Source organism: Poecilia reticulata, linkage group LG4, assembly GCF_000633615.1.
Source record: "Poecilia reticulata strain Guanapo linkage group LG4, Guppy_female_1.0+MT, whole genome shotgun sequence".
NCBI classification, from domain to species: Eukaryota; Metazoa; Chordata; class Actinopteri; order Cyprinodontiformes; family Poeciliidae; genus Poecilia; species Poecilia reticulata.
In genome coordinates, this window is record NC_024334.1 from 29,634,461 (window position 1) to 29,649,404 (window position 14,944).

At 39.4% G+C, this 14,944-nt stretch overlaps 2 protein-coding genes across 3 annotated transcripts in view; both read left to right on the top strand.

Moving 5' to 3' along the window:
* The window catches only part of LOC103464064 (cytosolic carboxypeptidase 6), a 311,033-nt gene that overhangs the window by 21,851 nt on the left and 274,238 nt on the right, over positions 1–14,944 (top strand). The window lies entirely within an intron of this gene.
* On the top strand, positions 8,219–10,668 carry LOC108166236 (general transcription factor II-I repeat domain-containing protein 2A-like). The gene is made up of 2 exons (XM_017304363.1): positions 8,219–8,881; positions 9,734–10,668. Exons 1-2 carry the CDS (start codon positions 8,486–8,488, stop codon positions 10,355–10,357), a joined length of 1,020 nt encoding a protein of 339 aa, XP_017159852.1. The 5' UTR covers positions 8,219–8,485; the 3' UTR covers positions 10,358–10,668.

Genomic DNA, 14,944 nt, shown 5'->3' on the forward strand with positions numbered 1-14,944 from the left:
AACAACACCAGCAGCCTACAGGCTACTTGTTAACAAGCTTAACGTGCTGTATTGATATTAGCCAGTCATCTTTTAGCTAACATCACCTGCATCCAACAACTTTACTCAACTCAGTCGGTTAGTTCGGGGGAAAAACTGTGCCAAGTTATTTACGTTTTGCTGGTTTGCTGCCATGATTCTAACACACACACACACACACCTGCGCAGCAGCAGCAGGTCTCCTTCGCTGCCTCACAGGTGTAAACCCAGCGCAAGCGTCTCAGCGTTCATGTTGCGTTTGAAGGCGGCTCGGAAAAACAGGTTACGACTTGTTAGCGACGGATAAAACTGTTTTAACTGCTGAAAAAGGTAACAGAGGACACGGATATGGGACGTGCGGGAACTCCTATTTTATCAAATTGATATAGGAATAACAGACTGTTGGCCATTCCAAGGTAAAAACAATAAACAGCTTCCAGTCCGGGCCGCTAGACACCGTGAAAGCTCAAACAAGGTTTTTCGGCAAAGTTATCCCACTTTTTCCAACTGCATGCGCCCTAATCAGACGCAYACAATGCGTGTTCTCTCACGGAAATCCACATGCCTTCAAGTACAACTTTTTTTTAAACACATGCRCAYTTTCAAAGTTTCAAAGAACCTAGCTCCAACTAGGCGCAGCRAGAGCATTACACGTTTTCGATGTGCACCGTTACTGTGTAAACACAGATCGTAATCAGAACGTTATCGTGTAAACGATCCAACAAAAACGGAACAAAAGTGCCGTTTTTGTTGGATCGTTGTCGTGTAAACGCCCCCTGTATCTCATGAAATCATTTTTTTCTCATACACTACTCAGAAAGTACAATATTACATTTTTAAGTTGTAGTTTGTAGAGAATTGGTATTGTAGAATATTGCAAGAAAAAAACTTGCTCTAAAGTACATTCATCTTATGAACAAACTGTTATTGATAGAAATATTAGTTGATACTATTTCTGTCTACTGGTATTACTTTGGTCAGATGTAGCACATTTCTTTTGTCATACCAGATTTTGTGCTTCCACTAGTGTAATGTTGTTCAGTAACATAACACTGTGTATCTTTTTAGAAGAATGGAAAATTGTTTCGTGCAGTGTTATACTTTCACTGACCTTATGTGCAGCACTCGCTGTCAAAATATTGTCTGAGCGTCCTTTGTCACATCTCACTGGATTTAAAATCTGTTTTCATAACACCACTTGTTTCTCCTCAGAAGTGAAGTAGTCGTCTGTTTTCTGCCTCACTTCTTGTCACAGTTTCTGAACCTGAGTCAGCCACTGGCAAACTCAGAGCCTGCGATTGGCTGACAGAGGCAGTCACATGCCTCAGAGATACACTGTGTGGCTTCCAATACTTGAATATTTTTGTTGCAGTACAAGCAGGCTGACTGTGTTGGTAATTAACCAAGGGTAACATCTTGTAAGTTTTAAAACAGCAGAAAAGAAAAGAAAACGATAAACAGTCTCAAATTGGTCATATACACTAAGAGATGTGAAATAATTAAAATTCAGCAAAAGCTAGATTTACTAAAAGGAGAAAAAAATAGAAGTGACGGATGAAAAGGAAAAAGGAAAAATGAAAGTGAAAGGTTGAGGAAAATTCAGTGTTTTGTTGCTGCTGCTGTTCTGTTGAGTGTCCAGCCCTGCCTATCTCAGGCTATCAGGCCTATCAGCCCATCTCCCCGCAGTGCTGTAGTCAGCACTAATCACATTTTATGGCACTGAGATGAATGGGAGGCCTCAGCTCAGAGCCGAATCGATCCCAGGCCAGATAGACCAGTACCATCAGGCTGACCGACAGGATATTTGCTGTAAAGGCAAAATGACAGAAAAAGTGTAGGTGAGAAACAGAGGCTAACAAGGCCGAGGAATAAGAAAAATTATTGCAGATATATTTTTATACATTATGTACACATATGAAAACAAATGGAAGCAAACAAATGACAAACAGATGTGGCAGCAGCAACTACTGCTTTTGTGGTCTAATGTTGTCCCTACAGGACTTTTAACAAGCTTTTTTATTTGAAGCTGGTTTTTATCTGCCCAATTTCCTTTCTTTAAAAGGTCTTCTGTGATTTTACTCTACACCTGTAGAAGGTGTTGTTGGTAAGTGTTGGCTTTGCAATTGTTCCAAGGTGTGTTTACAAAACGTCTATAGGCACTGTGATTAGATTTTGCAGTATCCCTAAAATAACTAGAATTCACATGAATCTCCTTTAGTGTAAGCCAGAAATGAACATATGAAACAAAAAAGCAGAAAATTAAACAGTCCAAAAGTAATAGCATGAATAAATAATCCAACCAAGTGTAGCTACTGTATAAGCAAAAGGCTTTGCTATAAAGATATCAGTGAGTTCCAGGGAAGAACTGGGCTGTTGGAGTGTTTCATCCAGCTAAGCCTTGCTAACTCTCAGCCTGAGCCAAGGGAATGGGGAACAGTAAAAGCCCGTGATATTGGAAGTGAGATGGCCATTTTGAAGGAATGTAAGCTGGTGAAACAGATTTGGTCTGCCTCAATCAGCTTAGCAGCTTTGTGAAAATTGGCTTCACTGTAGCACCGGTTATGATGGGTGGCTGGATGGATAGATGTCTTTTTTCTCTACGTCCTTCTTTTTTGTGTTTATCGAACCACTCACTTACCTCAAAAAGCTAAGACTAATTCTGGTTAAGTTTGTTCCTTTGACTGAGACAGACTGACCACTTGAGTCTTGGGCATGCCTACACGTAAGTCACTGTTATGCAAAAATAGACCTTACAGACATACATGTTTCATTCAGAGAGATATTTTTACCCCAGCATGACAAATAGCTGTTATGAAACATTCTGGGTTTAGAAAGGTTTGTCTGACATCCTTTGTCCTCGTCGGACTGTCACCTGCAACGTTTAGATATCTGCCTGGTCCAAAATACTTCAATCAAACTACTAAATTGTCTCCTAAGCATTCAGACATATTGTCGAGATGAAGCTTGAGAATAAGACACCTTTAAAAGGAACAGGGCTTAAGTTGACATTCTTTGTCTGCATCAGTAAGTGAATAGCTATGGAGACTGCTGTTTAGTAATGCTAATTATTGATATAAGATGCTAAATAAAGTTTAAAATAACTCCATGGTCCATTTTGTTTGAACATAACCGTCATGAGGACACCGGTGTGTCACAGACCCCATGAATAACATGGAAGTGTTTTGGAAGCGACAGTAAAGGGGTTAAAACTAAGCCTGGCATAACATCTTCTGATGGTGTTGGGTGAGAAGGTCAGATGTATTTATTGGAGTCTAGAGTATGTCATCTTGGTATGGTCTGGTTATCTAATAGTTATTACAATTAATGCACAATACTTAATACTGACATTAGATTATTTTCAGACATAGTCAAGCCTTATCTAAATACTTTCTTTCTGTAAAGAAAGCCTAGAATATTTGAATATCACTTAAACCAGTATTTCACAAATAAGTTTCACAAATACATTGAGTATATTTTCTTAATTTTTTCCTGTTCAAATGCAAGTAGTGTATGTGTGTGATTTCTTTTTAGAGACATTCTTAATGTAAGTAAGACATGTTCAAACATTGATCTGGATATAAGATATCACTGCTGACTTTGTTCTCATCTTTCAGTGTTGTATTGATATAGTCATTTAAAAATATATCTATTTTAGTTTTGAACAAATTGAACAATGCTCTTAAAATGGAATCTGTGTAAAAAAATAAAATAAAATATTGCATCCAGTACTAATACTAAAAGAATGTTGATCTGACTTCCTTGAACCACTATTTCAGTCCTGCTTTGCCTGGCCCGTGCTATGATCAGGAACCAGTTTGTGAATAGACGTAATACCCCTCTAAGTAAGTTGATATTCCTTTCCATTTTGCTTTAGGGGTGTGCTTGATGTCAGAGTCTGTGAAGGGCACGGCTGTGAGCTATTACCATAGGAGCCTTCGGGGAGCCATTCATAGAAGACGAGCAGTAAAACCTTGCACCGTGTGCCTTCAACTCCTCAAACTGCTGCAGGGGTGATTTGTAAGCCTCACTTGCTAAGAGAAGGCACAGTGTAAGGCAGCTATCCTCCATAGTAAGAGAAAAGAATGAACCAAAGAATAGGCCATGTGTTATATAGAACTCCCAAAGAGTCATCTCGGCTTCACCTCACCTTTTTTTGACAATGCTCACCTAAATGTGTGAGTTGATAATTCCAAAGAATGTTACAATTGTCATGAAAGCATTATAGCTCCCCCCGTTGGTGATATCAATCAGTTAGTGTTACTTTTCTACAGCTGCTGCTTTCAGTAATATGGTTTAGGAAATTGCTATGAACTAAACAGTGGTCTGATTTCGTTCAATAGTGAAGTAAATCTGAAGCAGTGTCATAGAAATCCACTAAAAAACTGTAAATGTGCAGTGACTTACCACAAGTTGAAGATTTCTGCAATATTATGTCACCTCTGGGACGGCACCACCCACCTGTACCAATAACTGATGTGTCACATAATTTTTGTCACTCTGTAAAGGGCTTTATATTTGCTTTGTTTTACTTTAGATTTGAGTTTTAGTGTCATGTTTTGTTTGTTTCTGGTGGATTCCTCGACCCAGTTGAAGGGTTCTGTATGTTCTGATGAGATATCGTTTCCGTTGTGTGCATTCTGTTTTGGCATTTCTTCCAATCATGCTATTTGACTTAACCTTCTTCTCCGTTCCATTGTTACTGCACGTTAATAACTTCAAGTTTTTATTCTTCCAGTTTTCTTCTAATTGTTCGACATGTTCTTACCGACTGCAGCTCACTTAGGAATAAACACTTAGAACGAAAGATCAAATAAAAAAACAATTACACAAGTAAAAATGACTCTTTCAGAGTCATTGGTATAGTTTGATATGCAGTTGCAGTCAGAAGCAGACATAACAATTACCACGGATTTCATATTAAAAATGAATAAATGTATATCAATTAATTTGACAATTTTTGTAAGGTGTTTAGGCTATATTTTGACTTAAGCTTTATTGTTTTATTTTATAGTTTAGTCTTTTCCTTTTTATAGACAACATGCTAAGGTCCTAAGATTGCTAAGGTGTCAATTTGATGTTTGTTTATGGATTTTGTTGTAGTTTTTGTTGTAGTTTTTTAAGTTCTAGTTTTCTTTATTAACTTTGGATGCTGCATATGCCCTGCTTCATGTCTGCTTACATTTAAACCCTCCTTTCACCAAAGTTTCTTTTCTGAACTACTTGTTAAGTTCTGTGGTAACTTCTACAATAATAGCAGAAAAACAAAGGGAAAAATTAAAAGCTCGGACATTTCTGACCAACAGAAATGAAATATTAAGGTCTTTATTTTTTTTTCTCAGATTCATAAAAATACTTTAAATATATTCCCTGATGTATATTTGCTGCTTTTACTAGTCAGTGAAATCAACAGTAGATTGATCGCCTAACAAGCAGTGTGAAAAAGACCACCTATATTGCAATGTAGCAATGTATCTCTTTTATGGAACATGTTTAATGTCCCTCATTTGTTTCTCACTCATTATTATAAAGTTTATTTGATAGGGACAGACACACATCGACATAGACAAACTGAATAAAACAGCAATCCCAAGTTTGCATCATGGTGCAATAGCAACAGCTAATTTGCAGCACTTGTCCGTAGATGGGCTTTTAAAAAGTAACTCTAAAAATTGAAGTGATAATCGTTTATTGAGTGATAATCATTTAACCAGTGACCTTATGTCAAGTCATGTCATTTCATGTGTACAGTGGTTTGAAAGTTTTAATAATATATTTTTAAACATATACACGATGACAGAAGGCAACACCACCTTATTTATAGTTCTGCAGTACAGCAGTATTGATTTTGTACCCTCTAGTTGTGGTTTGCAACACCAATAGCCTTTATAAAAGTGGTCCTTACTTGACCGTATTTGCCCATTGGCTGTGGTCAATGTGCTGGTTTGGAAAGCCTGTTTCTGCCATTGCTGTATAGTTCATCATATCAAACTCCTCTCCTGCTCTCAGGGTGACGCAGGGTTTAGAGTCACATCACCTCGCCCACCTCACGCCTGTCTGTTCCACCTCTGTTAGTCCCATCTCCCTCCTGTGCCCTTTTCATCCCTCTGCCGTCATGTCTGGGTTGGGATGTCCTTCACCAGAGAGTGGAACAAGAAGATAGACAGGTCCCCAGAGAGGACCATTGCCTGAACATGGGCTAATCATTGCTGGCGTTGCGTGGCTACAGATATGGACAGCATACAGCTGGTAGATGGCAGTTGCTTGTGGCAGGATGGCACTGAAATGCCCTCTTGAAGAATTTTTTTGGAAACAGCTTTGGGATTAGACTCCAGGGGACAAACTCACATATGTGCTTGTCAACTGGATTTCTTGTCCTTCTTGCTTTTTTTTCTTTTTTCCCCCCCTTAATTTTCTTATTTGCATTTTCTTTTCTGTTCTTTATGCCCTGGCAGCATATGGCTCAAGGAAGATAGGCATGTATCCATTGCATGTTGATGCATTCTTCGTTGGAAGTTAATTTCTAAGCTTCCCCTGTTGACAGACTAAAAATGGAGTGAATTTACTTTGCCAAAGGGATTATTCAACTTCAAACACACATCACACAGGCCCAGAAACTTGACAATCGTAGTTCCACAGCATTGAAGAGAGAAATTCTGTGAAATAATTTGTGGTTTAAAAGTCCAAAACCTGAGATATTTTGTCGGGGAGGTATGGTCTCACGAGTAACCTTGTTCTGTTAAGGCATGTTTCTTAATTTTTAAAGCTGATGCTCCCAAGATCAGTTCACGAAGGCCTGAACAAAAGGACAGAATGAATTGTCAAATTGTCCTCCTGATACCGGAATGAATTTTCCCTGGGTTATCGCTGCTGATGCAAGGTTCCTTATCAAAATTCATTGCCTTATTTTTAGTCTGATTCGCTTTAAAAGGAGGGAGCAGAGATTAGGGGCATACTTTGAAATAAAACAGACTTTTTTATAATGCATTCAGATATCCTTAATTCAAACAGCAGACACCTATACTAAGCTTAAAGTGCTCACTTTCAAAAGAGTCAAAAATATAAAGTAAAAACCTTACTGAATATTTATGCCGAATGCTTTAGTTTTGTAACCATGGAGTCTCCAAAAGCTCTATTTGGAAAAAATAAATAAACAGACAACCCTCCAAAACAAAATAGAAGAAAATACAGGACGGCAGAAATTATTTAAAACTCCAGACTTGTTTATTTTGTTGAAATTGGGCAAATTTGGGCCCTATTTACCTATATGAACACCAATAATTATTTCTGATAATTATTTCAGTTGCAGCTAAACTGAGCTAATTTCTTACAAGCTGAAAGAGCAACCAAGTGATTACATAAAACCACTTGCCAAACTTTTGATGTTTTAGGTATTTTGGATGACTGAGTACAGAACTTGCATTAAGTGTCTGCATTTGAAATTTAGATTATTGTTTGTTCCTATTCCTGCTCACTAAACTTGAAAATATTAATAAAGTTTGCCCACTGTTTTTAATTATCTCCCAAAATAAAATATACATATGCAAAATATCAAGATCTACTGTATATTTCGTATTAGTTGTTGTAATTTATGCAGGAGGTTTGACCGACTTTGAGCTAAACTGAGTTGTACCCCTCAGTCAATCTGCGCTATATTCACTATGCCATTTTTAAGTCACTATTTGCAGAAATGTAGTTTGTTGTTCAGCTATGTTGTTTTGTTTTGGTCCAGGTTCCATTTTTATTGAGGCCTTTTCAGTGTGGGATTTGCATGCTTTCCCCATCAATGGGTGAGTTCTCTCTGGGTACTACAGCTTCCTTCAAGAATCCTAAACCAAAACCATTTTTTTTGGTTAACAGACCTCTCTGAATTACTATTAGCAGTAACAAGATTCCAACACAGTTGAACACAAACCTGTTGTCTGTGGTGTATTTATCTCTGTAATGAACTTGCATGCTGTACACCATGCATGCTCTGAAACAAAGTTCTGCCTCTTAGTATTTAAACATCCCACCTCCCATCCCCTAGGGCCGTGGTCCGCAACCAACGGACCTCGGTCCGGATACGGACCCATATGCCATCCCATCCGGACCCGGAATAAATTGTTAAAATATTTGTTAATTTTGACGGGAGAATTAATTTTAAACCGTAGCATTTATTTTTTTCCCCTATCTGACACAAGTGCTTTTACCAGCACTGCACTGAGCAAGGATTGGAAGCTACAAACCAATCGCGTGCGAGTCATACTAACCACGTGGTTCAACTAGCGAATCAAATCGCCAGCCTGAACTCAGAGCGAGTTGTATGAGCAAACCGAAGCAGAGGTTTGTGGCCAGGCACAGACATCCACGCAGTGTGATATAAGGAAGAGGAGGTGAAAGGCGAGCGAAAAGCGATTGAAGCGAGAAACGCAGGGAGGTGATACAGGAAGACAGAGCGTGAATTACGGTCAGAAGAGGTGCAAACACTATGGCGCTTTCTAAAAAGAGAAAAGTAGATGCCGAAAATCGAGCGTTCAACACGGAATGGACTGATGCATACATGTTCATTCTTCCACCCGCGAGCACGAAACCAGTGTGCCTCATATGCTCCGAAACCGTGGCACTTATTAAAAGTGCCAATGTCAAGCGTCACTATGAGACTAAGCACAAAGCATTTGACCAATCATACCCCCCTAAGTCCGAACTCHGGACGCAGAAAATTCGAAGTCTCACTGCCCAATATGATCAGTCCACCAGGGTATTAAGCCGTRCTTTCAGCGCACAACAGCGTGCTAATGAATGTTCCCTCCGTGTTGCTTGGGTTTTAGGGAAACACAAAAAGCCCTTTACAGATGCAAGTATTGTCAAAGAGTGCATGACTGAAATAGCAGAGGCGTTACTTGATGGTAAAGAAAAAGATGAGCTYTGTGACAAAATAGAGAAAATMCYCCTGTCAGCCTGCACAGCCACAAGGAGAAGTGAGATASTAGCTCAAGATTCACTGTCCCAGMTGGAAGAAGCTATTTGTAAGGCACCGTGTGTTGGCCTGGCTGTGGATGAATCTACTGATGTGTCTGACAATGCTCAGCTATTGGTTTACATAAGATTCTTAAACAGGGAGAAAAATCAGTTCTGTGAAGACCTCTTAGGTGTGACTCCCCTGCAGACCACTACCAAAGGAGAAGACATCTACCTGGCCATTAAGGAACTGCTAGCAAAGCGAGGAATAGAGCCAAAACAAGTGATATCAATAACCACTGATGGAGCCCCTGCCATGATAGGGAGAGAAAAGGGAGCTGTGGCAAGGTTGAAAGAAGACAACGCTGACCTGATCTCTTACCACTGCATTATTCATCAGGCTGTCCTTTGCTCCACCCTGTCGGATTATTATGCTGAGGTGATGAAGACAATGATGAAAATCATAAACTTTCTCAGGGCATCTTCTTCTTGTCAGCATCGCATGCTCAGGGAATTTCTCAAAGAGGTTGATGCAAACTCTGATGATCTTTTGCTACACAACAATGTTAGATGGCTCAGCAAAGGCAGGGTGCTAGAGCGATTTTGGTCAATTAGACATGAAGTAACAGCTTTCTTGGAACAACTGGAAAGTCAGAAAGCAGCCAACTTTTCTGTCTTTCTAAATGACRAGAAAAACATGGGTATCGTAGCTTTTTTGGCTGATATCATGTCACACCTGAATGGGCTTAATTTGCAGCTGCAGGGAAAGAACAATTCCATTTGTGATCTGATGACAGCTGTCCGCTCATTTCAACGAAAACTTCAGGTGTATAAAGAAGATCTGCAAGGAGACTACACACACTTCCCAAAAGTGAAAGAACAGGTGCAGGGYCAYAGAGATGTCTCCTCTTTTGYTGACTTTGTTGACAAGTTGATTGAAAACTTCAGCRAACGCTTTGATAGCTTCAGCATTGGAGAGGAGCTCACCCTCTTCATACAGAATCCATTTCTCATCACTGATGTCAGAGCATTCACAAATGATGTCACACATCMCTTCAAGTGGGCAAMCACTGGGCCTCTCCAGATGCAAATGATTGACCTCCAGGCAGATGTGGCCCTGAAAGAGCAGTTTGCAAGAACCGAATCTACCACATTCTGGCTCCAGATGGTTTCTGAGACAGCTTTCCCAGATCTGAAAAAAGTGGCCCTGTTTATCTTGACCATGTTCGGCTCCACATACAGCTGTGAGGCAGCGTTCTCTACAATGAACATAATAAAAACAAAATATCGTTCCAAGCTCACCAATGAGCATCTGCACATGTGCATGAGAATGGCCCTGACCTCCTTCAMGCCCAGATTTAAAATGTTGGCAGGGCAAGTCAAAGCTCAATTCTCACACTGAGCAAGGAAATTGGGGGAAGACAGATGTAAGAGAAATCTGTAAGAGAAATAGTTCAGGTGTTTTGAGAGTTGTTTTGTTGAGCAGAAATATTGAGATTGTTGAATCAAAAGGAAACTGAAGCTGCTATTTTTTATTAAGCACTTTCTTTATTTTTGAATACATAATTTAGTTATTTTTAATTTAAACTGCAGCCACATAATATTATCCTGTGTTTCAGTGCTAATAAACTTCTTTGAAATTATTTTAACCTGTATTATTATTTTTTTTAACACCATGTATTCCGATATTGTCATACTGCAAATAGACGATATTGCGGACCTCTGCTTCAGGAAATTTCTTTGAACTGGACCTCCTCACAGTTTTCTTGAATACCCCTGCCCTAGGGCAAAGGGGAATAAACTATTTATATCCATGAGGCTTCAGATCCCTTCCATGTTACTACAATGGCCACAGAGGGACAAACTAATTTTGCCTGTGTAAGTCACTTATTAGATGTGAATATCATTAAAAGCAAAGAGACTTAACTTTTAGAAAATGTTCATAGGAGGTTAGGGTTTTATGAGGTACCTCAAAGAATACTGTAAGTCTCCATTGAAAACCTGGGAGTTTATCGCCTGTAGTAGGGAGGAAATTGTTAAGACTGTAGTGCTCTAAGCTCCGTTAGGAGATATAGGAATATGTGTATCAGTGTTTCTCATCGAAGCATGGGGTGCAAGTTTTGAGGAAGAAAAGTTATCAGGAATGAAGGAGAAAGTTGTAAGAAAGGAAAAGAGGAGGGGGGGGGGGGAATTGCTGAGGTTCCAGCAGGAGGCTTTTTATGGGGACTCAGTAAGGGCCTTGTGGAGCTGCTGTGCATCTGCATGAAATGATCAGCCTGGTGTCAGGACATGGATCATCCTTTTACACCGAGTAATGAATACAGATTGCACACCGGATAGAGAGGCTCTGCAATCTGCTGCACCACAAATGAAACAACTGCCGTTCTAATCAAATAGTCTTTTCATGCCAGCGCAGCCCTCAACTTGGGCTAAATTCAATTCCAGATTCACAGATTTCTGGGTAGGTGGCAGGGGAGGCACACGAGGCAACAGGGAGTTATAAATGTTGTAATTAGAGTATTGTTTAATGTGTATGTGAGCAGACATGTGGGCCATGTGCGCGTGTTTCTGCTAAGGGTTCCGAGGGCGGAGGGAGCTCGGGGTGTTCGGGGCATAATGTTGTCGTTAACCACTTGCTTATTTTAGATAGCAGCTAGAGAACTGAGTCCAATCAAAGTAAACACGCACACACACTGACACAGACTCCTGTAGAAATGCACACATTTAGTCAATTATGCCAACTGGTGGCTTGGGAGAACACATTTTGTGTATTCCGTATTTAGGGAACAGCGAGGAGCTTTGAAGGAGAGACGCAGCGCCTCTTTGATGCTGCTTTTGTCTTTTGTTTGTGTGGTTTAATAATTTAATCAACCCAAACGTCCTCCTTCTCTTTGTAACTGTCTGTTGGTGGAGGCTAATTACTCGGCAGATTGTTCTCCTGGTGCTAGAGATGAGAGTTTAGATCTAGAGCGGGGACGGGGGGGCGCTGATGGCTTTAATTTAACAGTGTGCTGATGGACCAAGCTGTCTGTTGGATGCTTCTTTATTGTACAGGGATGCTGCTGACAAGTTGCTATTTTAGTATACACCCTATGAGGGGAAGGACTGCAAAATAGTCAAACAAATTTCAATTTGCTCTTTGCCTGTACGATGGGCCATGTTGGGCTATTTCTGCTTATCCAAGGTTATTCAGGGAAACAAAGGGACAATAGGTTTTGTCAACAGGTGGGATAAAAATCAAAATTAGAATGAAAAATTTTGCTTTTAATTCTGATTAATTAATATTGAAAAATGGTTGAAATTACTTGTTGAATGTATAAAACATGCCTTGTTTTGATTTAATTTGATTGTACGCTTAAATAAGTATAAAGAGATGATGAGAGATTAAAGTTTCCAGCAACTGGTGTTCTAGTGGCATCTTTGGGAATAAAGAGGATGCCTTTGGTTTCCATAAAGTTTCCTAGACAACAATATGTCCTGTTTGTTCTAAAATATTAATAAAACAAATTATATTAGAGTGAACTGTGGATTTCAATCCAGAAGTCACATTCTGATATGTATAATCTCCATCTAATCTGGTATAACATTTAATACTTTTCTCTAATATATGTGCTTCTTTTTGAAATTCAGTTGTAAATAATTGATCGCTTAAATTTCCTGTACAGCCATTGTCAGTCAGCATCAATGACTGTCTTATGAGATTTTATTCCTTATCTAAAGTAAAGTCAAAGTCTTGTAACCCATTTGATATGAGTGCTGCTGGTTTAAATCAGTGATCTTGGGATGGAATCAAGTGAGAGATGAGATTGAGATGTACAGCCCGTCTATACAATGTACAGCAGCGATCATATGCAGTTCCATCACAACCACATTTTTATTATACTTTGTGGAGGGCTACTGCGAGATTCAGAAACCTGAAACTTTATTTTACGGTTTGTTCCAGGGTTTATCACACCCAACTATCTGTTATGCCTATTTCAATCGTAACACAATTTTGGACTTTCTGGACCTTTCCTACATGTTTTGACAGTTTTTCAAAGAGTGTCTCATGAAAATGTCAGGAATGCTTGGCTCAGTAAATCTTTTGCTTCATTCAGATTATCGTGGAAGTCAGAACTCACATCTGGGATTTGACGTCACAAGTCAATTTGTTTGTACAAAGCAAACAATAGACTTTGCTTTGTTTTAACCTTTTGCCTGAATCAAGATACAAACCCCACTTTTTTCTACCCATAGTACATACTTTATATGTTATTAAACCTGGAACTGTGCCTCAAGGAAACGGACAACAAAGGTAATTATGTCAGCTTTTTTGTTCATTTCAGATATTTTAGTAGACAACTATTTAGATGTGCAAAACCTTATGATGTTACATAACTGTCAGTTGACATGCTCATTTGTCTTCACATCATCAGTGCTTGTTTAACATCTGTTCCAAATCACTTTGTCAACAAACACTGGTGGCCAGCTGTCTGCTGGGTTTACGTCAGGTATGGCAGTGTAATGTATAGATGGTTAGCTTATATGCCTCTGCGGTCAACTAATCCCACATTGCACCATTCTAATTGTTTATTATTTAACAATGAAATGTATGTCTTCATTTACTGGCTTATATAAAAAAAATCAAATATGATAATAGTTGATCCCTGTACTGATATAAACACGGTTTTGTTTTCTTTTTTACTGTGTGAGTGCAGAACTCAAAAAGATATCCGAGTGATGCTGCAGCATTTTGAAAGAGACACTTTCAGACTGCGCTTTGACCCCACATGGCAAGGTCAGGGCAGTAGGGCTAATTTACTCCATGTGCTGTCAGTAACACTGGGTGGGGATTTAGCTGCAGGTGGCGTGCTGGCACAAAGAGCATGCTGTGAAGAGCGACATTTATAGTCACTCCAGTGGCGAGGGCACACACACTTGCCCTAATACACACATACAGTACAGTATGAGATTATGTGCTTGCCTTGCTGCTACAGTAAGAGTGTTTCTCTGTTTTGTTTGTGACTATATGTGAAATGCAGCGGTTCATGCAGAGTTCTACCTCAGCTTCGTATTGTGGAGATGGTGTCAGCAGGATCATTGTATCTCTGTGTGTGTTTGTGTCCTGTTTGTCATTGGTGCCTGCAGGTGTATATCCCAAAGTCAGATGCCACTAAACAAACCTCTGTCTATTCAAGCTGGCTGGGCAAAGTGTGTACGTAGCGGAGTAAGTGTGTGTGTGTGTGTGTGTGTGTGTGTGTGCGCGTGCGTGTGTGCGTGTGTGTGTGTGTGTGTGTGTAGGAGCCCTTGGGGGATACAACTTCCTGTTCTGAGATGACATGGTCACATCTGGTGTGAGTGTTTTATGTCTCAGTGACCAGAAACATCTAAGGATGGATACACCAGCACAATGATACATATGCAGACATTGAATTAGTTCAGTAGCACATAAGCCCTCAGTACTGCTTTGATTAATAATCTTTAACAGCAATTAAACAAAACTGCACCAACAATGGGAAGTTTATAATTTAATACAAGCAATCAGATTAAATACCAAGGGGTAGGGGCATTTTCCAGACTTTCATAAATTGAAGCACAGTACAGTTTGACAACTAGATATTTAGGACAAAGATGTCATGTTGAGAGTTTAAAAAAAAAAAAAAAAACAGGCACGAAGCCATCTTTGAAAAGTGAACAATTTTACTAACTAAATGAAAACCAAAATGAAGGACCTCACAGAAAAGCAAGACATGGGCTGAAACACAGCAATGAGAGAAGTGACTGAAAATAGGAGACTTAAATACTGGGTAGTAGATTTCTGACAAGTTGCAGGTGGGTGATTACAAACCAGCTGGAACAGTCGGCAAACAGGCTGAGGAAACGGAAACAAGGGAATCTGAGGAGGAAATCAACAAAAACCACAGTGGTGAATGCTAAACATGATCTAAAGGAAATATGCAAATAACACATAAAAGTGAATTTGGAACTAAATACAAGAAATTAATTAAAG